Genomic DNA, 24,956 nt, shown 5'->3' on the forward strand with positions numbered 1-24,956 from the left:
AATATTTGGCTTGTATTCCTGTGAAGCCAAAAGGTATTTAAAAATGTTAATATATATATATACAGGATTAGGTTCATGATAGCTTTTCTAAACCAAAATCAGGGAATTTTTTAAGAGTTCTACTCAGTAAAATCAAGTAGGTACATTCAAGATTTTACAAAATAATATTGAAGGTCTTAAATAGTTCCTTTGAATCGGAAGTTTCTTGTTCCCATACCTATGTTCTGTGCAATATCTGCTGGCAGATGTATAAAAGAGGCATACAAATGACGAGGTTCAACATTTCAACGGTCTCCATTGAAATAGACTAATGACTGGTCTTCAAACCATCATATTGACAGAGCACAGCAAAAGTGCATATCTTGGTTGCAATGTTTCAGAGTCTCTGCTTCTATTTTATTTTTTAGGAGACCAAACCAACTTAGTGGCGCGAAATTTTCACAGAATATTCTAAATATAAAGAGGAAAAATCACTGAAATTTTTTAAGAGATGTAGTATCGTGGTTTCCGATGAAGAAAATAAAGTATGACAGGAATACTGCAACATAGCAAACCGAGATACGCATTTCTGCAGTTTCATCATTTATTTACAATATCAAAGATGATGGAAATTCAAGAACTTCAAGGTCCATTTAGACAATCCTCCAAATTCGAGGGTGTTGAAAATAAAATAAAAAATTTGAAGGGAAAAATTCGAGTGCATAAAATCTTGGGCTTTAAAAGGCTTTACAGACCCTAACGCATTTAATTTACTTTGTCTGTAAGATCAATTTTAGTGGTTAACCATGGAAGAGTAAGAATTAAGAGGAATAAAAAAACCGATCAGTTGATATTTTGAACTAACACTTTTTTTTCTTTTTTTTTATTTCTAAATAAATTATGACTTAAATGCATAACTATACAACGGTTATATGGATCATATGGCTAAAAATAATTAACAAGCTAAAAAATAAAACAGACAAAATCATGATAGAGACAGTTGATGAAATTGAAGACAAGTGAGGTTCTTAAACGAGCAGTTTGTGATTCAGAGGTAATGACAAACTTTAGGATCTTGTTTGACTGTTCGAACATTTTCGCTGTAGGCTCTGTAAACTCTCAAAAAATTCACAATGGAATAAGATAAAGGACTTCGGAAAGATGAGTCAGCAGAGACTTTGAAGAAAAGAAAATGAGCATTGATTCTGATCCAGTTAGGTCTTGACATAAGGTAATGGCATGGTCGATTCTCTTGGTTTACAAAAGATCTAGTCAAATGAATTTTCTAACAATTTAGTTATATCACTCCGAATACAGCATTAACTTTCACTGGATTTAATGGTCTACTTCCATTACTTATACTTCAGTAAAAGCATTTAGAAGCATTGACCTAACTGGAGACAGCTTAATTGCGCTTTCCATGCGGAAAACACTTTTTTCTTAATTAAACAAATGAATCATTCGAACAGGAACTGATCAAAATTTCAAATTTTGTTATAAAAATTATTTAGAGTCTGATTCTTTGTGCTGAACGATATTCGAAGATTTTAGAAATCTCAAAAAATATTTCTTTGTGAATCCTTAGGGATTATATAGATTTTTGCTGGGAGACTTGAACTTTTTAAAAATTTACCGGCCAAAATTTGAAACTTCACAGATGCAAAAATTCAGAGCAAAATGTTTAGTGGCTTGCCTACTGATACAAATCTTTTGTCAGTAATAGACCATCTCGAGTGTTTCCCATTAACCAAAATAAACAACCTTCCTAGCTTTCTTCTGCTCATTTACAGTGAGTAGAGAGCATTGCTAAACTAACAAAAACTTGAGTATGCATTATAGTTGAACGAGTTCAATACTAAGTTACGTCAAAATTCTTATTACAGGGAAAGATGTACATACTCAAAAGTTTTATGGTGGACCAGCAGGAGAGGCAGAATTTTCTTGCAAGGATATATCTTCCTCGATTTGCGTTTCAGTTACAATCAAGAAAAATTTGAGCTGAGTAAGAGCTACAATTAGTTCGCCATAGATTTAAGCTAAATTCAATCACTCACTTAAAAAAAAATAAATTATAAAACAAAATTTTTAGAGAAAAACCCAAAGTAAAAGACCCAACGTGATTATTAATAAAAAAAAGGTACAAGAGTGCAGAAGTTTTAAAATGTGGAGCTCAATTGTGCTTGTCAGACTTGCATTTGTGACAGAGAACAAACCAAGAATAAGAGAAAATTAATTTAAAAAATAAAATCATTTAAATTTATAATTAAGAGCGCTCCTAAGATGATTTAATGCAAATTCCTTCAAAATCAACCACATCTACATAAATGCGCTGCCTGAGACTGATAGATAGAACACTTGCTAGTGATAGACTGCGATGACTGTGAGGAATTATTCTTAGTTGTCCATTTTTCAAATAAAACCAAGTATGAAATATGGGATGTGTTACAATTAATTGTGTAAAAACAATAGAAAAGAAATTTTCAACACTTCAGAGTTCAATGAATAGAGTATAACAACTTGAAAAACTCATTTTTGTCTTGTTTTTTGATATTTAGAGATATAGAAAATGGGAGGATGTTTTTTCAAACAACCTAATTTTTCAGAAACTTCGTAATCTCCCCTCGTTTAAGCCTTATTAAACAGATTTTAGCTTAAAATATTTATTCTTCCAGAGGGAAAGAATCCTACTTTTAGACACCTTTTCATTTCATTACTCTGTTATTAGAGGTGATAAGACGCTGAACTTTACTGGAAAATAATTACAGTGGAGCTTTAATGAAAAAATTATTTGTTGTTTATTCGATTTCTTATTCCATTATTGTTTTTCTTGGTTATGTATATTTTCCCACACAAATATCTACAGAAAAATTCCAGAAATTTCAAGAGTTCAAGTAAACAACTAATATCTACAATAATATAAACACACCCCATAAAAATATTGATTTAAAACGAGACGACTCAATTAAGGATTTAATTTCAACTCTTAAGAGTTTACCTAAAAACAAATGCAAAACTATAATTTAAAGTGTAGAGAACCCAGTAGTTGAACAAAAAAAAAAAAATTAAATTAATCGGTCATACTACATACATTTGAGAGCAATCGTCTGATTAATTAGATCCCATCTACTCAGCTTGCTCATAACATTTTAAGCTATTGGGTTAAGTATTGGATTTCAATGGATTTATAGAAATACCTCTCATTCGTTCTTGGCTGACTTCTTATTAAATGACTTTGAAATCCCTTCAGCAGTTTTGAACTGTATTTAAACTTAAGTATGAGGACAGTGTTAATAGGAGAGAACAAAAATTTAAGGACCTATTTAGATACTTATTCTTTGCCAGAAGTTGATACACAAATAAGTCTTCAGATTGTTACAACATGGTAAGTATGATAACAAGCAAAATAAAATACTATCAAAGCAGAGAGAAAAATTACTGACCTTCCGCCTTGCACAATAGCACACTACTGAAACCAACGGACTTTCACTGGCAAAGGAAGGGCCGAACCTTTAAAATCAAGAATTATTTAGTGATTTAATAACCATTACCTTGCAGATATTCCCAGTCTTTCGAAACACTTCTAAACAAAGATCTTTGGACACTCTCTGGGGTATCACTTGGGTCATGACTTATACTCCAAGATACGACCATTTGTTATTATTGCATGGTGTTACAGCACTGATGGAAGATATATAATTATGGAAACAATATCATATACAAGCTAATTCAGCGTAAAGATTTTGAAAGTAATAAATACAGAAATTTTTCATCATGGATGGAGGAATGGGAAGAATAAGCTCGGCTTCCTTTCTGTGTTCTCAACAAATACCACATTTACAACGCACAAAAAAAATGAGAATATAATATTCTCATGAAAGTCAAGGCATATTATACTAAGTTCATCTTGATCATGATACTACTGTCCACTTTTTAAGATATTGAAAGGAAACTTCACAGTTTGATTAATGATTAAAGTAGCACTTTATTTACAAGCAAATATTTACCGAGTTTTTAAATTCGTAAGAACCTTTTTTCCTGAATTAGAGATTGAAAACCAAGAAATTTTTCCTAACCTATAATTTGTGTTGCGAAGCAGTAAACAAATTTTGAAAACAATCTTGGGCTGCCAGATTGTTTTTTTCTCCTTTTTCACAGAAATTGCTGCTTTTTAGAGCACCTGGATTTGAGAAAAAGAAAAATCTAAAAGATTTCAAAGAATTGAATCTTTCAAAATTCACAGAAATCTGGTGTTTGGAAAAGAAAATTTTAACAAGAAAAAAAAAGGATAGTAAAAAAAAGAGAAAAAAGAAATCAAATATAATTATGTAGAATATATGTGAGGATTAATTGAATCTTTTAGCAAAGAAAATAAAACGTTTAAGAGATATTAGTGAGAAAACCGAGGAGAACCCTAGGAAAAATCAAGGTATCGAGTTCATTGACTGAAAAAAAAAGAGGTAGACACGATACAAGTTAAGAACTACAATTTGAGTTTGTGTCACAATCATCATAGATAAAACTTTTGATCAAAAACCAAGATTTCCAGACATTAATTACAAAAATAAAAACTTAACTTTAAAATAAAAACACACAAGGAGAAAAAAAATTGAATTAAATAACTTTGCAGGATTAAGGATCTACCTAAATTAAATCCCAGCCCCCCAAGTTTTTAATATCACAATAAAAACACAGGTTTCCTATTTACAAAAGGAAAAAGCAAATCAATCGTGAACATACAGCACAGTAACAATTCGTCAAAACGAAAACAATCCAGTTCAAATAACAATTCTACGAGTGTAATTATTGACCACATGGAAGTGGCCTGAAATATTACCCATGAAGTTTGCAGCCTAAATTTAGGAATTCCTGGAGATAATCAGGGGAAATTGGGAGGCAAAAAAGGAAACAAATTGTATGTGAATCTATACAAATAAAATAATTTGATTAATTCACCAAGAGAACATCACATATTTTTTATGAAAAAGAATTGACTGTTCATGGTTGGATCAAAATAATTCTGCCTCACTTTTCTCCTAACTTTTAATGAAAACACAGGAAGGCTTGCGATTGTTAAAAGTGTTCATACAGTCGTTAATGCTTTTCACTGCTCACAGCAACTTAATTGCTTGCAATGTTAAAAAATTTAGTTGCCATGTATCTCGTTCCTGATGTTAGATATGGGCGTCGATTTCTTAATTCCAATCACAGAGTTTTTACTAAATGGGTCAAGAATACACATAACTCAATATTTTGAAAATGTTAGATGCATGGAAAAGTTATGTTGCATTTATTTCAAAATAAAATCCCAGGATTTTAAAAATAAGCAGGAAAACTCTGGAATGTTGATATGAACACTCCAGCTGTTAATGTATCATCCACACAACAACGTAAAAAAATAAACCTTTCAACATTCCAAAGTTGTGCAGATTTTTAACATTCTGGGATGTTAGTTCACCGAATTTTTGTTTTCCATTAACAAATCTTTGAATTTAAGCCACAGATTCAAAAGAGAAATGAAAGCCATCACAAGTGCCAGTAAAAGGATATGCTAAAAAAGAGCCTTTTGCCAAATTATATCGAGAGAAATTCGAAAACATTATGATTCAGCACAAGTATTCATCCTTCCTTTGACTGGAAAGTGTAGAATTTGTCTTTTTTCCATTCATTCGCACTACAAGAAAACCTGCAAACTTGCAAGTTGGCATCACCTTGCAGGAGGACTACGTTTGAGTTTTTCCTGCTAAATCAGGCCACATCCTACATTTGTCATGCTCAAAAAAAAAAAAAAAAAAAAAGCTAAAAGATAGCTGCTTTAGATTTACAGATAATTGAAGTGTTGATAATGAGTGTTAAGAAGGTGAATTGGCAACCTAGTGGCAACTTATCCCCTACTCAGATAAGAATTCCACTGCATGAACTTCCCACAGCTCTAAGAACTTGCATGGCACTAATGATGGCCATCATCACTTACATACAATTGTTCTTTAAAGCTGCTGAGCAACTAGCTGTTCCTCAGACAACACGAAAAATGTATACAACATTCTAGCCAATCAAAAACTTAACCATCATTCAAAAGACAACAAAGGGTGTCCAAAAATAATCTGAAAAACCCAACAGAATTCAATGTACAAAGAGGATGTTCTTCCACTGCTAGACAATGAAGATTAGCAAAATAACAACAAAAGCAGACAGTAGACTTTTGTGCCATGTTCAAGGTGTGTTCAGAAAAAAGGATTTCAATTCTTATGAAATTCTTCCTAAAATCCCTAAAGACAACTAGAATAATACAGGGAGAGAGAGAGAGAGAGACAAAGAGAAAGAATATAGTATAAACTATGTAACACGAATATTTTTCCCCCCAAAAATTGATAACAGAACCACTAAAGAATACTAAGAATGCTCTACAATTGATTGATACAATTTTTCAATCAGGTATTTTTTCATCAGGTGTGCACTCTTAAGTGTCTTAATGCAACATTTAGGATATTTAAACTCAAGCATTTTCTTAAATTCAATGATGAAATATGCAGAAGTAATCTAGTAATTTCAACAGACCACACAACATTTATTTTCCAGACTTACAAAGACAGAGGATTCCAATAAAAGAGACAGATGGTGCCTCCTAAAAATCATCAGGGCATTTAAGAAAAGGCATATAAAAAATGGTTCATGCAATAAGTTCATTACTAACAGACCACTGCGTTTCAAAAAAAAAAAAAAAAATAATATAAATAAATTCACGCTCATATATACAAGTGCTAGTAAAAAAGACAATTAATTGATCCAGACAAATGGTTACCACTGGGTAATAAGTATAAATATAAAATTATTCTTTATTTCCTTTGTCTACAGAAGAAAAAAGAAAAAATAGTTCTTAATTAGTTAATATCAACTAAGCCACTGAGTTTGGGACTGATCTAACAGTTTATAGAAAAAATTAAAATTGAGGGAAAAGAAGGAAACAGAGTTCAACTCACAGACACAGAGAGTTTAAGTAAAATTGAACGATAATTGAGCGTAGAATAGCCAACTGCTACATTTTATGTAAGGCTGTTATTTTGGTATCTGTAACAAAAAAGAAAGTTAAATTTAATGCTACATTAAGTAGTAGAATATAGCTTAAAGAAAAAGGACACCGCCTATTCAAAATGGGCATTTCCTCAAGAGAATCGTGATATATTTTGGGGGCTGATAGAGGATCATCTAAGGAGCCTAAAAATGGTCAATTTTCTGCACAAAACCCCAGGAAACAGGGTCAAAGTTAAAATGTTTTGTGGCTCATAAATTTGGAGCAGTGGAGACTATTGCAATGTTTGGTCACTTTCTCCAGCTTGCAATACTTCATCACACATTTCAACTCTTGAGAAATCACTGCATCTTTCCTTTTCTATGGTGTGTGGTTGGAGGAAGAAAAAAAAACACTGTAAAAGTGATCCAATGCTGAGAGTAACACGATGGTAAAATCACGAGGGAACATCTAACATTTACTATTTGATAAGGTGCATTTGTAATAGATAATGAGCCTCAGTAGAAATTACTCGGTGAGAAAATTGCAAGTTTGACAATCGTTCTTATACCTCCGTTAAGGCAACGCTTTTTACCTGATGACTGTCATGGCAGTTCAATGCTCACCGCAACAGCGCAGCACCTTTGGCGACCGGTGAATGGAAAATTGAGCATTGTGGAGGTAAACAAAGTCACAGGACAGTAGTTAAGCCTCAATTGGACAATTGGTAACTCAGCAGGCAATTCATCAAAATAATCTCTGTTGTCTTATCACGAACGCACCTATATAAGGACTTATCTGTAACAATAGCGGATGTGAAAAATAACCTTTTCGAAACACATTCAAAAAACTGTTTTGGCATCGAGAAAATTTTGAGAAAATACTTGAGATGTGATCTTCGAGATCTGTACATTATGCCAGAGCCAAACATATTAAAGTTTTGTGTGAACAAAACAGTTTTTTAAGCATGTTTCGAAGAGGTAATTTTTCACATCCCCTATTTTTACAGGTAAGTCCTCATATACAGAACAAAATTTTTTAGAATAAACACTTACTGTTTTTAAAAATTCATCAAGGGCATTGTAAGCATCATCATCCATTTCATCTTCGTACGCTTCATCTAGTATTTCTCCCAGCTGATCGAGCCGAATACTATAACATACAAGAAATAACATTGATGAAGAGGCAGCTCCTTGCAAAGCCGAATTTGCTTAAACTAAAGTTGATGAAGTTGATAGAAAGCTTGAAAGATCCATAAAGCATAGACAAAGTTTTCACACTGTTCACAGAGTTATGGATATATTTGACCTAAAAGTGTTCTTGTGTCATAAGAGAAAATATCTCCATTTTATTGCTTATAACAGATGATTATTGAGGAAAGAAAAAAAATTACAAATTTAAAAAGTAGCAGCTAGTGATGAGGAAGCAAGCGATAGAAAGAAACAAAAGGAAAGACCATAAACAATTTTATGTAGATTTATCAAAACCTTCAATGGTGCAATGACAAAACGCTGCTTGTAATTTACAAAAAAAATAAGCGTCTCCAAATTTATCAGGACAATACCCATCTTCATCCATTCATGTATTAGCAATTTTTTTGGTCACCATGCCTTCAGTAAGAGCAACCAGGAGGGTAACAGAATACTCTTGAATGATCAACATGGAATGATCATGGAACGATAACCGCAGCGCTGTCTATCGGGCAATTGGACAAAGCCGACCGAAAGACCTGCCTATCAATCATGGAAGGTAAATAGTAACTCGACTATACGTAGCTGTCCCGGACAACGCTGATGAGTAAACTTAACTGGGGATGCAAATGGGTATATATAAAAACAATGGTGCTTGACAGGAATACTAAATAAAAAGACTGTTAAATTTACAATGAGCCCAATTTGAACCTTTATCAGCGGATACATAAATTCTCTTTACACTGAGTTATCAGCTTAAAACTTCTGTTTCTTCAATCACCTCAAATGACCCTCCTCTTGTCTTGGATAACCCACATGGCTAAAAACTTGATACCTGCAAAACTATAAATCAGAATTCAGGGTAGGAGGATAGACAGAGAGTTTCAATGGACCACAAGACAAGAGAACACGACAGGTTTTTATCCATTATTGTTTCAAAACTGCAACTGGTAGAGGTTTTGAATTAGTCAACCTCAGCAGGCAATCATGCTTGGAAGCTAGCAGCTTGCACCAGTTTTATCCTTTTTTTCATGCTCCCCAATGATGTGTCACAAGAAGAATATTACCAATTAAAATTTCAGGGATGCTTATTCACCTCTCCACCTCCTCCTCCTCAGAGGTATTGAGCTGCTACTACACCATTAGTTTCTGCCTAACCCAAACTCTGTGACTCAAACATAAAGAAAGTTTCAAGTACCTCTACCGCACCGATTTCATTACCGGTTGTTCACTTTGGATTGGGGTAGACAACCACTTGTGAAAATACACTCGGTACGATGAAGAGATTGTTTCAATTTGTCTGAGTTTACTGCAAGATGGACTAGTTGCACTGATTCTAAACTACAAAAATAATAGATAAAATGCAGATCCATAACTGAGGGTAGTAATCTAACCATCACATGAAATTCTCTTCGCCTTCAACTCTGTCCACAAAATATTACTTTTCTTGCAACATACGATCAAAGGAAAGCTTTCACTGATGTGTCGCCACTTTGAAAGCTCTACTTTGATTGTATCATGAGGGCTCAATTCTTAGGGAGGTTTACTCGTAGGTACTAGAAAATTACCCGCAGAAAATGTCAGATTACATAATCTCATGCAGACTACTCAACACCATGCTCATTTAGGTTGTCCAGTGCATCAATTTACAGGTAAGCATGATGTATATACTTTATTTGATGCATGCATCATGTCTTACAACCTCAAAACAAATCTCCGTACCATCAGTGTGGTCAAAACAAACGTTGAGAATGAAATAATATTTGACAAATTAAGAAAGTCAGAAAAGATCACAAATCTTCAGTCCAGTAACGTTTTTTTATACCAGCATCAAATACGTGCAAATTTTACTTGATAACGATGATTACCTAAGTCAGTTGGAGTAAGACATTTGCAAAAGCAAGAGTACAGAAAAGCAGTTTAACCTTCATCTAACATTCAGATCAAATAATCAAATCATCTACAAACCTGAAATGATTTGTGACGTGAATATTACTGAGGTATGCACTTAATTCATCCTCTCGACTGTTATCCAACTGAAGAGATGGAGATGGATGCACAGTCATGCTGATTATTTTTTAAAATTACTAGACAAAGGATATCAAAGGAAACTGTTGTGAAAGTTACCATTTTAGGGCAATGATGGTACCATTTAAACAAAATTAAAATTGAAATAAATCATGAAATCAGTGTCGAGAAAAACTTGCTTCTAACTTTACATTTCTTCTAGTTCCTAATTCCAACTTCAGGTGATAAAAAAGGGGGAAAAGAGACTACTTCCACAAAGGGAAAAATATGAGTGGAAATAACTTACCAATCAACTTCTTGTGACATATTATGCAAAAAATGAATCTCTTCATCGGTTAGAGCTTGCCCATCCGGTCCGCACATTGGTTGTGAGTGATTGGACGAGTACTGTGAACCACGTAAGGATGCATCAATAACAAGAGAAGTTGGAATGAGGAACTAGAAGAGGAGTGATTCACCAAAGGAGGCTATCGAAGAACTGCACATGGGAATGACTCCTCATGCACTACAATGAATACACATTACACACTACATTCCACCAACATTTCTCAAGAGTTTTTTTAGGGGTTAATTTCAAACCTTTCTTTTTTTCAACAAAAAGAAAAAAAAATCATAAGAAAAATTGAGGCCTCCACAATGGTAATACCTATACTTCTTTATAGCTAAAGTATTTTAGGCTAGAACCAATTAAATGGAACGATCAACTGAGAATAACTTGTGGAGCCAGAATGCTCAAATGAGGGGAAAAAATAAATTAGCAAGTATTTTAATGTGTCTGAGTGTATCGCTTTTTTTAATGTTCACATGTGGTTGTCCCTCAATTGAAAAGTTATTTTAAAATGTATCCTCAAAAATCCCTAACTTGAGAGAGGATTGTCATTGGGTTATACATGTCTCATGAGACCCAGCTTTCCTTAAACCAACAAGAAAGAGACCCCAGAGCAATTCACCATTTTCCTTTGAGTAAGCAGAACACAGAATATAAAGAGGCTACACAGTCACAATAAGATGCGGTTCATTGAAGGACTTAATTGGCTGAATATTCAAGTCGACAGTAAAATGAAAGAATGGATGGGGAAGTTTTGCCCAGAATCAAACTATTTTTGAAGCAACGAATGAACATTTTCAGGTCCAGACAAGGGAGATATTTAAAAGACAGCACACCCCGGGAGCAAATAGACAGTGCATTAGTGCAAGCGGTGAATAGCCCAAAAAAAAGGATGTTACAAGTTACAACATTTGCTACGTTTTCTTTGAAAAAAGTTGCGATTATTTTCATGCAAAGATGCTTCATTAGCAGAGCATCAATACAAAGTATACAATGCCAATTCAGACGGAGCACAGTTGACAATGCTTAGACGAAGTTAGTCCATGACCTCATCCCATTCATTACCTATACATTTTCATCCAGCATTTTAAGAGACACCTGAAATTGAGGCAATGTGCTCAATTTACTGTGCAGCACAAGGAAGCAAAATAGACAGCAATTCTTAAGACGAGTATGAAAAAAGTAGAGGATCCTACATTTGTGGGGGTTAAGACTCGGATGCGGTTTCTCATGTCTTATGGATGTGCTATTGGATAGAAAATTGGTCAGGGACTGTTCACAGAGTTCCTTTGAGGATCTTCAGATCGTATTTTTTTCATCAGATATCTCAGGATACCAAGTTCCTTTGAACTTTAAAATTTTCCTAGCTTTTTGAGGATGTTCGATATCATAGTATTTTCACGAGACATACTTGGTGTCAAGTTCAAGCTCTGCTGACAAAAACCGTGAGTGTGATAAGAGCCAATTAAACGTTTTAATACATTGACTGACAAGCCAGTCATAGCGACAGTTTTTTAGTTGGTCATACCAGGCCACAACAAAGTCAGTGACCAACATTTCCAACACTACTATGGAATAGCAGCACTGTCTACAAGTTAATTGCAGAACTAATTGTGCAAAACTAGTTACGTATGTGACCAATTAGAGATGCTAGCATTGTAACAATTGGAGGAAACCACGGTTCGAAGCACTCGAATTTTGCTATTGTTTTGAAATTTTTTCTGGCCCAGCAAGAGCAGTTTCGCTAGAACACATGGACACACATGGTCTCAAAAAAAACCAGAAGATTCAAGGTTTCAGGAGAGGATTTTCTGGCTTTGCCCTCAACTTTTCATGATTGAGTGAAATTTATTGACTTCCTTAGATTTCCTTGGACTTTCGAAGGACTTGTCACTGTGCAATTTTGTTTGAAAAAAAAAAAATTGAAAAAAGCTAGCCTGGCCATGGGAATCAACAGCTGAAGTCAGAGTTGCCACAGAATTTAGAAAAAGAAATTCCCTGACATTTCTCTGATTTCTCCATCACATTTCGGTAAAATTCTCTGACAATTGAGGATATGCCATATGCTTAAAAAGACATGATTTGAGATAGTTTTCAGGCAAAATTTATTGTTCGAAACATCAAACCCATTCTAGAAAGAAATAAAGGTGACTAGACAATTTTTCCCTGATTTTTTAAAATTCCCAGGCATTTCCTGGTTTTCCCTGTATTCTCCGATTGTGGCAACCCTGAGAATAGCAGCTGCTAAAAATACAATGCAAAGATGGGCCACTGGCAGATGCATCTCTGAACTGCTCTAGTTTAGTTACGAGGCCACTAGTGTCAGCTAATTTTGCATGTTTGCTGGATGCAATATGCAACGCAGTTGACAAATTGATAGAATCGAGAGATACACATCAATTCTCAGAGTTAAAGTATACAATTCGAGTATTTAACTTATTTTAAGCAGGTGATTTTTGGCATTCATTGAGGGTTGTCTTAATAGGATCGCCAGCATTGCAAGCGCGCTGATCCTCTAATTAGATACGCGACTCCAAGTGATTCTCATAAATTAAGCAACAATTCACCATCCTAACATCTCCTAATGAGTCAAACTGTAACCTGCTCATCAACCTGAAGCACAGGAGTGGACACAGATTCGGTTTCGTTTATCATTGATTTTGGTAACACAAGCCTTGTGCAGCCCTGAAAGGCTTTCGAAGGCATCTTAAGATAAGAGAGATGTTAATTCAGTCAAATACTTGAAGGTACTTCTCAAGAAGAAGGTAAAATAACTCTCACAGAAGAGAACTTACATCATATTGTGCACGGTTATCGCTAAGTTCATCATGCAATGCTTCTTCATCCTGATATTGGCGTAATAGGCAGCGGTAGTGAATCACTTGCTGAATAGAGTCCCGAACTTCGCTTTTATTTTCACTTAAATAAGATAGATACGCTACAACTTCTTGCTCAAAATATGAACTGTGCTCCCTCTCCAGTCTTCCGAGGGCAATCTGTTGAAAAAATGAAAAGAAAATGAAAAATGTACAACAAACTGGCACAATTTGAGGGTTGAAACATTTATGATAGTAACGATAGGATAAAGAGCGGATTTAATAATTAAATACGCTTCATTCACTACTAGATGATTTGGTGGCCGGACGATTTTGTTTTAAACCAAATTACAATTCAAACCATCAATAAGGCTCACGGTTATCACTTTTGTAAAACTTTTGTGTAAAGGGTGCTTCTGCACCTCTGTTTGGTGCAGAAAATGCTCGCCAGGCCAGATTGGAAGAAATGCAAAGGCACCTGAAATGGAGGGAAAATGTAAGGGCACCTGAAAAAGTATGAGAAAAAATGAGAGGGCAGAGAGCGCTCCAGAGATTGCTTTTTTGGAATTGTAATACATAGACTGTCCCAAAACAACTGGTACTAAGGCTGTCATTCGGGAACTACAATAGATATCGACATGCGGTTTGCGGTTTTTCAGAAGCAGATAATTCACTATGAACGCAATATCGAATTGCATATTGTTGCTCTTGCTTCAACTCCGCGGGTGAACTCATGACAAAACACAAAAAACGCGTTATCAGGCCGGACAATTTCACTGAACTGACTTTGCAAACAGAAGAAAACTTCTCGGCTGTGATAGAAACACATGCTGACAAGTTCAACCTTGCATCCAGACAAGTGAAAACTTGATTCATAACATCTGAACCAATAGCACAGCTTGCGGAGGCAAAGTTAACGGAATGAAAAATTACCGAAAAATCCCGTGTGGGTATTTCTTACACGTCTCGGGAAAATTAATGTAACTTTTTGAGTTTTTAACCAAACTAGCTCAACTTAGGCTCATTTAAGAGCTAAGAATATGAGCTATCACCTCCCGCAAACTGCATGTCGATATCCATTGTAGTTCCCGAATGACAGTCTTAGTGCCAGTTGTTTTGGGACACCCTATGTATTATTCATTCTTGTGAGGGAAACTGTTACACACATTATTTTTTGAGAAGGAAATTGTAGAGACCGTTATTTTTTGCAGAGAATACCATGAAAACGCTCTTCCGTGCAAAGAAACATGTAATCTTTATGAACAGCAATAACAGCTGCCTAGCCAGCAGTATCTGCCTGCCAGCTGTATCTTCATGAACAGCTGCCTTAATAAATAATGAGAAACAACTTAATCAGCCAAAATACACATAATAAAAGAACAACTTAATTTGGGGAAAAGGCTGCAAATAAAGAAAAAGGAATAAATAAAACCCGGAACGTTTCAAAATAATTACAATTTCATTTTCAACCGGAAAATAAATTAAAAACAAAAATGAGCCGTCACTAGGCTGTTATTGCGAGACCAGTCTCGGTCTCGCAATAACAGCGTAGCGACGGCTCATTTGAAAATGAAATTGTAATTATTTTGAAACGTTCCGGGTTTTGTTTATTCCTTTTTCTTTATTTGCAGCCTTTTCCCCAAATTAAGTTGTTCTTTTCTTAATAAATAATCTTGAAGTACCTCAAGCTAGTGCTTGGGTACGCAAAGCCCCCTTCTCATTACTCAGGTTTGAACTCTCCCTCATTTCTCAAGATTCAAAACTTTTCAGAAAAACCTAATCAAAAGTGGGAAAGAAAAACAAAAAGTGAAACGGCAACAAGAAAGATGCAAAAAATATACTCTATTACTTGTCAACAAATAAATAATATACATAAAAAAATCGAAGTTGGGTTTCAGATTCAAAGTTAAAAAGGCAGAAAAGGACGAAAAAGCCCCCCTCTCCCTAATCATTGAGCATCTACTCCTGTTTCCTTATGTTATTTCAGCGGGTGCATATGTCTTCCTCACCACCATAACTTGCACTGTTTTTATAGCACTTTAAAAAAAAAAAAAAAAAAAAAAAAAAAAAAAAAAAAAAAAATAATTGCAAATTAAACTTTTTAATATTAGCAAGAGAAAATGAGAAGTTTTACCTGGAGGGCACGGAGTGCAAGTTTGACTTTGGGTAAATCTTCCGTCATGAGCATTGCCATTATATCAGCGCGGAACTCTTCAGATAGCAGGGCTGACTGGCTAGCATATTTTTCTGCTAGTCCTTGATACAAATACGCCATTACTAAAATGAAATTGTTTTCTTCATCTGTATGGTTGAACTCCCTGGACATGGATTTGACTCTGTTGAATGAACAATAAAAGAGCAAAGTCAATAATCGGGAAGTATTTGCAACACATCAACATAAATAAGACTAAAAGACCTGTTCATCATTCAATTTTTTGTTTCCAACTAGTGTGGGTTCCATTTCTTCTCCATAATATTTTTTTTCCACTGGCAAGGTCTACTATGGGGCATAACTTCATTGATTGACTGCTTCGGAATGGACACAGAGCACTGAAATCATCATGCAAGAATGCTCAGATCAGACCAGAAAATTTCTTCTATAGAAGCTGTTCTAAATGATACAGCAGATTCCGCCTAATTTCACAGAAAAGCAGATTATTTCATCGTACAACTAGTATTTTCTTCTCACGCACCCAAAAGTGTGCCTTAGCCTTGGCATAACAGCTGCAGTGTCCTCATTCAATTCTTTATCACTGATGGACAGAGCCAATTACTTACGACTTGAGAGCAAATAATTGTCAACTTTTTCTCTCACTTCAATAGTAGGGATAAAATGCTAATACAACAACTGCAGTCTCCAACCCCACCAGGGACTTTAATCAGAAATAATCAAGCAGGGTCGCCAGCAGGGTGGAAGCAAGGCACGCTCTGTGTTCAGCAATGCTTGGCGAGCTTGGATACCGGCTACAAACCCCTGCACTCCTCCAAATACTGAGGACAGCAGTTCAAATGTCAATGTATCAGAAACAAATTCTAATGAAGTATTGTTGAGTCTACAGAAAAAAAAACAAAAAAAAAAAACAAAAAAAAAAAACTTTTAGTTGACAGAACTCTTGAACAACGATTATTTAAGACATTCCTTACGTTGATACAACTTGAGAAATGAAGTCACAACTACTACAGGCAGTGGCACAGGTGGTTAGAAGATTCACAAGCGTATACATAAAATCTTCATTTTCCAGTACCTGAAAACATAAAAAAGCCAGTGCTATTAACTATAACAATTTTAACAGCAACACTCAGTAAGTACAGATCATGATCAGATATACAAGAACTTGATTTAAAATGAGCAATTTTACTAGCATGGGCATTACTTCTTTCCAACAAAAAATTCAGCCCTGTTGTGACTCAAAAATTGAACTTTTAGTCTATAAAAAATAAATCATAATCCAAACAATTTCAGGGATTACTTTGAACGAATAGAACAATCATGAACTTCTGACTAGAATTTTGGAACTAACAAAATAGAGTATTCTTAAGTCACACCTCAAAACCTAGGGCAGACTCCCCTGTGTAGTGCTACAAAAAAATGATCAGCTTCTCATGATTTGATTCTGTAAATTATAAATAAATGGTTGCATGCCCATAATATACTAGGGGGCCCTGCCCCCTGACCGCTACGCGGCCCAACCCCCGAGAGGGCGCCTCGCGCCATCAGGCCTGCTTCGCGGGCCCTATACGCATATGTATAGGCAAAAATGTTCTTCCATTTTAATACACCATTTTGTGTTCGAGCTGCATCGATTTCAAAATTTTTGACGTAACACTCAGATTTGTAAATGATGAGGAATAGCTGGATGTACATAATTTCACAGTCCACTTACTGGAAAAATTTCCATTTATTATGTTATTCTTAAATACTTAATTTAAAAAAAAAAAATCGGATTTCGACCGTTAAGAGTTAATAATATTTGGTCCGTCCCGGCGCGACGCAGCGCCTGCCTTCTCACTCTGTAGCTGCTGTTTATCTGCTGTAAAAATTAATAGAAATTCAGCAATCAAGTAAATTGACCAATGCCACAAATCGAAGCCGGAAGAATGAGGAAAAATTGTGTAAAAACCTTATACCTTGGACCTTGAACCTTGAACCCTGAGCGATGCACCGTTCCTCAACTTTTCAAATGAGGAGCCCTTCACGAGCTTTTCCATTGTTTTATTGTTTATTTGAGTCACTCAGGTAGAATCCCACACCTTGACATTTCTAGCGGAAACGACATATCTCTCACGCTATTAACATTGGACTTAAGTGACATGAGCTTTAAAAGCTCTATAACATTAAAAGTTTGGGGTTTCATAATTTTTGGCACATCTACATCTACTACAGATGACATACATGTAAAGATCATCCTTATCAGTCCGGCAGTTCGTCAGAAATAGTGCTTCCAAGATTTTGCTTGTAGCTGTATTATATAGATGGCCATGATGGCCATGATACAATTGGCTAAATAAAGTATGACAGGAAAAATACTTACAATGTTTAACAAGGTCCTAATTAAAACATCAATATTTCCTGCATTTGACAAAAATGGTTTGAGGTGATTATCGACATAGTAGGCGAGATTTTGTTTGAAGAAGTTTTTCCTTTGGGTAAAATCTTCGATCAGCTTCTTGACCGCTGCTTCCACTTCACTTGGGTTGGCCACCGTTGTCTGAAACAATCATCAAATAGGATTACATGCTAATATGGTAAAAGGGTTAAAACACAGCGGAAATAAGAATGATGTCGACCACAACAACAGAGGTTTGAGTTAGGCTCTTTTTGGTTCTTTTAAGTTTTTGAATTTCCAAACCTTCCTTGATGGTAACATAGAAATCAGGACCAAAATTATCGGCAACCACATTTTTACTTCATAATGGCTGTTCAAAACCATGAAAAACCAAAAGCAGACATGTTTAGAAACTTTTTCAGACGTTCTACTTAAGTTATTGGCAAAATCAAGAACTTTCAAAAAGGTATTTGAAGGACTTTTGAGAGAGAAGAAAACATTTTTGAAGTATATTGTAGTATTTGGAGTTCTTAATATTTTGATCAAGTTTACAGCCTTTTTTCAGGACTGACAAGTCCTAAAATACTGGACTGTTATTGCTCCTGTTTCAGTGAGGTGCTAAAGCAGCACAGTAAAGTTACAGTTACAGAACAGCTACAGCGCAGAATAGTTCTAATGAAACGAGAAAATGAGAAATTGATGAGGAAAATTTGACAACTTACCTGAGAACTGACCACCCTCGGGCGACCCGGCTGAAAATCACACACGTCTGGATTCAGGCTGGACTTCCTGAGAATATCTTCAAAATTCGTAGTGGGAGCAGTGAATGATGTTTGCTGCGAATTGGTGAAAGTTAGCGAGGTGGGAAGCGAAGTTGCAGAGGGGTTAGAAGGTACGAAAGAACTGGGTACCGAAGCAACAGGGTTCACATTCTGGGTTGCTTGGGCAGAAGCAGAAGGTACGAACGTTGTAGCAGCGTTGGGTAGGCTTTGATTAGTTGAGACAACAGGGGCTGACACCTGAGCTGCTTGAAGCCGATCCTGTATTGAAGACGGAGTTGTCACAGGAGCTGGCCCTGCAGCAGGATTGACTGGAGCTGCGGGAGTGTTGGAGGTAGCTTTCAGTTTTGAAGCATAACTCATAACTGGTTTCGGGTTATTCCCTCCAGAATTACTGTTAGATCCCCCTGGCTTGCTTGTTGAACCGCTACCTTTCTCTCCAGGAGATCCTTTTTTCTTATTTTTAGCTGCTTTTGAAGCAACTTTGTCCTTTGCCTGTCAAGAACAGAGAGAAAATGCCAGGTGAGGTTAAGGAGTTTAAAGAACATCCATAAGAATCAACAATTTTAGGAGACAATACGACTTTGACTACTGTATAAGCTGTTCCCATAAGTGCTTTGCTAGCCATCTGGTCTCTGCAAGGAATTCTTAAGAATAAGAGAAAATATAGAGAGAAAAAACCAGAATAAAAGTTAAGATGGTGCTAGACGACTTCTTAAAGTTAGAATTGATTTGTAATGCATGGAGACAAAAACCTGTGCCTTGGGTTGATGCAAGGGGCTAATAAGGCGTAATAAGGTGATGCATGTTTCTCTTGTTTTCATATTCTCCTCCTCACGCATGGTAAGTTATTTTTTTAAATTTTTTCAATCTATTTTACTTTCGCTTCAGGATTCCCATCCTACCCCTCCCCCTATAATACCTTCCACAGCCCAAGGAGATCTGCAGACCACAGGTTGAGGATTACTGAAATAGAGAAAATTGATCAACCATGGAGGAAAATAAACTTAAGCTTGCATAAAAACGTCTGGGGTCAGGGTCATGTTCCAGATTCCTGGCTTGTGGTTTACCAAGCTTGCGACTTCTGGTTCTTGTTTTACTTGCACAAAGAAAAAAAATTGAAGAAGGATGTTACTCCCAAATTTCTGAACGAGTACGCAGAAAATAACATCATCTTATTTTAAGAAAAAATAAGAATTAAAAAAAAAAACTGAGATTTCTTGCACCCAATGTCATTAAGGGCTCTTAAAATTAAGGGCTTTCAATAACTTAAGAATTAAGGCCAAAAAGCGAGTTAGTACTTTCAAGGACTTCCCACAGCTAAAAATGTGCATTCAAGCTTAGTAATGCGATTACTCACATATTCAAGAATTTTGTCAGGATCAGCACTAACTGTGCTGTTTGATTTGCTTGTGAGTTTAGGGCGGAAATTTTTTCCCTGTTAACAAAGTAACAAAGAAAATGAAGAGACAAGAGTAATAGCTGATTCATGGATGCAATGATATACTTACATCAAAGGATTCAATGGCAAAATTCCACAATATATCTACTTATGGGCATTACTGTTTAATTGGATGTGATGAAACTTAAATGTCTCCCTCTTATCTTCCTGAAATAAAATCTTTCTGAAACCAAAATTGTTCTTTCCAAATTTCCAGATCTATACCGAATAAAACCTTTTTATTTATTAAAATATACGAGGTGAGTCTGTGTAATACCAGCTCCTCAGTGAATAAATTCATCTTTCCATCCTCAATTTCCAGATGATAACTTACAAACGGTTAAAATTCAATTCATCCTTTCGACATTTTCTCAGACTACATCATCACCTTCCGGCCTAAGTATCACAAGCGCCATGGTAGTTTCAAAATTTCTGTCACTATTTTATTTCTTTGCAGAGAAATTGTTCAACGAAGCTGTCCGAAAATTTCACTGAATTTTCTTTGTGCTACCAATAAATTTCAGTGAAATTTTCAAATAAATTCAACCAAAAATTTATCTGTAAAAAAATAAAATGATGGCGGAAATTTTGAAATGTTGCATGGTGCTTGTGATACTTTGGCCGGAAGGTGACTGCATGGGTTGTAAGTGTAATTGAAAAGTTACAGCATTCCTGCTGAAAAATCACCATTGAGGGTGCATAGTTACCAAAATCTGATGTTATATACATCATTAATTGAAGTTGTAATGATACAGTCTTAAGTCGGCTCATACAGGAAATGGAACATTAAATCTAAATGAAAAGATCGAAACTTACTATAGCTTGGGCATTTGCAGCATCCGTAGCTTTAGCCTCATCTTTTTTTCCATCCCCAATGCTTAGGGACTTTTCTAACTTGCCCGTAATGTTTTGAACTGAGGTATCCTTCTTATCTAAGTTCTTCTGTGCCGACATTATTCACCAATCTAAGACAAAAGAGAAGAAAGTAAGGTGTGAAACGGAGGGTAAGATGAAACAAAAATCTTCAAATAGGGACTGAGAAGAAAGAAGAGGTATTATACTTAAGAGTAAATCGAAAGCAAGTATTCAAGAAAGAGAGAGGAGCGAAAGAGTAAGAATTGACAGGCAAACTTCATTAACATGACCAGTATTTTTGCGACCAGATTTTCATTACACTATGTGGTTTGTGGCCATTTTACATGAATCAAACCTTAATTACTCCACACAACTAGCTGATAATGCCAACATTGAGTGAATTCAAACAACTATTAATTTCCCGTTTAAGTCAATTAACCTAGCAATCATTCTACTGCTTATCAGATTATTTCAGAAAATACAATTAAGGGCTTTTTTTTTCGGAGAACGCGATGGTAGCGGTTCGGGCTGGTTCAACCAGCCTGAACCAACCTCGACCTACCTTGGATGAGTGGTCCAAGCGTTCCACTGGAACACATGGAACGCACTAGAACGCGTTAGTGGAACGGGATAAAAAAGTGATGCGTTCCATTGGTTACATGCGGTCCAAAAGCGGTATGAAGTTATTGAAAATGGATCAATGGTGATTGATCGAATTGAAATCGGTGACATGCAGCTCTGTCTCTTACCGTCCTCAAGGTGCAGGATTTCAAAAATAACTTCGTCTTCCCCACTTCTAGTGCAGCTCTTAAACTGGTAATTAAGGTATACATTGAGTACTCCTTTGTCAAAGCCAAGATGTGCCCGGATATTGCAGAAATTTAATAATTTGAATAAATATAAATTGGAAATGCAGTTTCCGATCAGTCAGAAGAAATAAGTGAGGTGAGAAGAACTGAAATGCCAAGCATTACCAGTTAGAGAGATAGTATCTGTTCAACAGTGAGAATTGAACTGGAAATTAATGTTCATCCAAGACCGGGAAACTGCATCTAATCAATATCTTACAATAGAATCACTTGTGGTAGAATCGTGATATAGTAGGCATGGAGCAGAAATTCATAACGGTGCATGACAGTGAAAAGTGAGTTAAGAAGCGTAGCAGTCCACACAGGTAAAAGAGATACAAACATCAGTGCAAAAGAAAGATGACAGGACGAAACTACCGCACTGGACGAGGTTCCACGCAGCCTAGCACATGGTCTCCGGGAGGAAACTTTTCCATGGCAAGCACAATTAGGTTCTTTACATTTGATCCTCTCATAGGTGCAATAGTAAAATTAAGGAGACAAAATATTGCAAAACATTGTAGAAATGATATGATTAGGAGTTAACAACATGTGATAGGAGGAGAAAGCCAGAACCTCACACTGGGCGATTCATCAACTATTGCTGATCAACAAATCCATGCATTGTATCACAAGAGTTTAGAGCTGCAACTATATAAAGGGAGATATAGACCAAAACCGAAAGAAGAGGAGTTTGAAGTCAAGAATGAATAATTTGAATGTTAGCTCTGCAATACTATCAGTCTCCAAACATGTTTTCAAACATTGCTCCTTGGACACAAGATGGGAGAAATACAAAGAAGATGGAAATTTTAGAAGAGCGAAATACTTGCTGCGGTCACACAATGAATAATTGTTAGTAACGAAACTACTGTGAAAAACTCTTATTGAAAATATGCTTAATTATAACTGGCAAAATGATGCTTCTTTGCTCAATGAGGTTCCAGACCACATTTTCAGTCGCGAAGTGAATGAAGTCAAACAAATTCACCTGAAGTTAGTACGATCCAAAGAGAGTCACGACATGTATTGAATTGCAGCGCGTGATTAAGTTTTTGATTTAAACACTTAATTACATTAGAAACGAAAGTACAAACTCTGATTTTTCGCAGAATTGAGCTACCTGATCTGATCAAAATTGTCTCAGCTCGCCTCGCCACTTCGTCCACGTTTCTCCTTCCATATTCCTATTCGTTCCAGTTAATTCAAGCAAGCGTTCCTACGTCACTCCCCCCTGTTTCCGGTTCAAAAATTGCGTTTCCGGTTCTATCTACTGAAAGTCATACTGAAAGTGGACAGATCGCTTCTGTGGAGGGCTTAGGGCCCAAAAGTGCAGAATCAACTTATTGTGTTTTACATACTTCATATTCTTTTGTTATATTCCGTACCACTCGTTTATTTTTAATCCTCGTAGAAAAACCACCCATTTGCTAGATACAATTCTAGCTGCCGCTGGAGCGCACTCCAGCTATGCATTCACCACTGCAAAAATGTCAAAGGAAATCGACACGTCCAGCGTGGCGTGCAGGGGGGCTATTTCCATTTAAATCTTCCGTCACATTCTTACGGCGCAATGATACAAATATTTGAACTCTCCGGAATGCGTGAGGTATATCGCCGCATATGAAGGCGTTTTCAAAACAGCCAAGTTCCGTTATCGGAATAATCGTTTTGCATAGTTCAAATAATTTTGTTTCCATTTCTAACCTCTTGTTTAATTATAATCCTGCCATAAAAACCACCCATTTGCTAAATACAATTCTAGCTGAGCGCACTTGAGCGCAATCATGACTGCAAAAATGTTAACGGAAACCGAAAAGGCCGGCGTGCATGTCTCCGGAATGCGTGAGGTATCACGCCGCATTTGAAGGCGTTTTCAAAACGGCTTATTAGTTCCGATACCCGGATTATCGTTTTGCATAGTTCACATTCTTCTGTTTCATTTGTCGGAGTACCTAGAAGATAATATATTGAAAAAATCAGGATCTTTGTTGTTTCTTGGAGTAAGTGGAACGCTAACATCAATAGAAACGCCAAATCCAAGATCCATCCATATAGGTCAGTCATCCCCGAAACCCAAATGAGAATCTTCTGCGCATGACGTCAGCATTACTGCCGCGAAAACCAGAAATGTCGGAAACAATGCTTTTCTTATGGGAGAGAACAAATTTTTCTTAATGAATCATTTAAATTTCTTACTTTTAAATTTTTTGAAGCTTTCTGAGTGTCGAAAGGAACGTTTAGAAATTAGCGTCAAGGGTTTCAATTCAGCTGAATTTGCGTTTTTATATTTTTAAATGATTTTTGAAGTCAGCGATGTAACAAGCCATCTAGTGGTATAGATTCGCGTGTAAAAATGGCTGATGCAGAGTAAACTGTAAAAATGAAAGAACACAAATTCGGCAAAATCGAAACCCTGAATGCTAATGTCTAAACGTTCTTTTCGACACACAGAAAGTTTCAAAGGATTTAAAAGTAAGAAATTTAAATGATTCATTAAGAAAAATTTGCTCTCTCCCATAAGAAAAGCATTGTTTCCGACTTTTCTGGTTTTCGCGGCAGTAATGCTGACGTCACGAGCCAATGGAAAGGGGCTTACCCCGAGCGGGGAAATCTGCGCAATGACTGACCTATATGGATGGATCTTGGCCAAATCCCCAAGAAGTCAGTCGTGAACATGTTTTTCGCCGAAAAATTGACGGAATTAGAAAAGGAGATAAATACGTGAAAAAAGTTCTACGGTTTTAGGTGACTTCCCGATTTTTTTTCGATTATAATCTCTTGCTGGCTGATAGACGATATCTTCAACTACACGTTTATGCAGCTAACTCAAAACTGTCAAAAATCGAGATACGCACTTCTGCACTTTCACCATTGATATGTGGTTTCGATTTCCCATGTTATTTTCCATGAGATATGAAAAAAAGGTCGTCGGGTGTCTGATTGGCTGAAAAATAAGAGCGGGGAAATCATGGTGGTCACGCACTTTCCCTAGTCAATGCGGATTCTTATTATTGTATTCGGCATATCTTCTTCTCATTTTTTGTAAATTTTTTTGCATGAATAGAGACTAAATTAAAAAAATGTCAAGAAAATCCATCAATAGTTTGGTTTTTTTTAACCTTCTTTTTTCCTTTTT

General features: G+C 35.9%; 1 protein-coding gene across 5 annotated transcripts; it reads right to left on the minus strand.

The window, feature by feature from the left end:
* Window positions 1-826: 826 nt before the first annotated feature.
* On the minus strand, window positions 827-23,005 carry LOC109034440 (uncharacterized). 5 transcript variants are annotated; one of them, XM_019047580.2, is made up of 11 exons: window positions 22,809-23,004; window positions 20,931-21,079; window positions 20,034-20,111; window positions 18,617-19,168; window positions 17,880-18,056; window positions 16,492-16,592; window positions 15,482-15,683; window positions 13,327-13,527; window positions 10,490-10,590; window positions 8,041-8,137; window positions 827-7,044 (listed from the first exon to the last, which is right to left on the minus strand). In XM_019047580.2, the coding sequence occupies exons 2-11, from the start codon at window positions 21,066-21,068 to the stop codon at window positions 7,033-7,035; spliced, it is 1,659 nt and encodes a 552-aa protein (XP_018903125.2). In that variant the 5' UTR covers window positions 21,069-21,079; window positions 22,809-23,004; the 3' UTR covers window positions 827-7,032. The 5 variants fall into 5 exon arrangements, 4 of the variants coding, with proteins under 4 accessions (XP_018903125.2, XP_072157731.1, XP_018903126.2 ...); XM_072301630.1 differs by having other exon boundaries at window positions 22,941-22,962; XR_002009145.2 differs by lacking the exon at window positions 10,490-10,590 and having other exon boundaries at window positions 22,809-23,005.
* Window positions 23,006-24,956: the final 1,951 nt, after the last annotated feature.

Source organism: Bemisia tabaci, chromosome 6 (genome assembly GCF_918797505.1).
Source record: "Bemisia tabaci chromosome 6, PGI_BMITA_v3".
Classification (NCBI taxonomy): domain Eukaryota; kingdom Metazoa; phylum Arthropoda; class Insecta; order Hemiptera; family Aleyrodidae; genus Bemisia; species Bemisia tabaci.

What these genes read in the sequence shown, in the direction of transcription:
- LOC109034440 (XM_019047580.2), bottom strand. Translation starts at nt 21,068, where the DNA reads ATGTCGGCACAGAAGAACTTAGATAAGAAGGATACCTCAGTTCAAAAC. An exon ending in CTGCAAATGCCCAAGCTATA is followed by an intron (nt 20,112 to 20,930) that starts GTAAGTTTCGAT and finishes CTTTGTTAACAG; the next exon opens with GGAAAAAATTTCCGCCCTAA. An exon ending in ATAACCGTGCACAATATGAT is followed by an intron (nt 10,591 to 13,326) that starts GTAAGTTCTCTT and finishes CGTGGTTCACAG; the next exon opens with TACTCGTCCAATCACTCACA.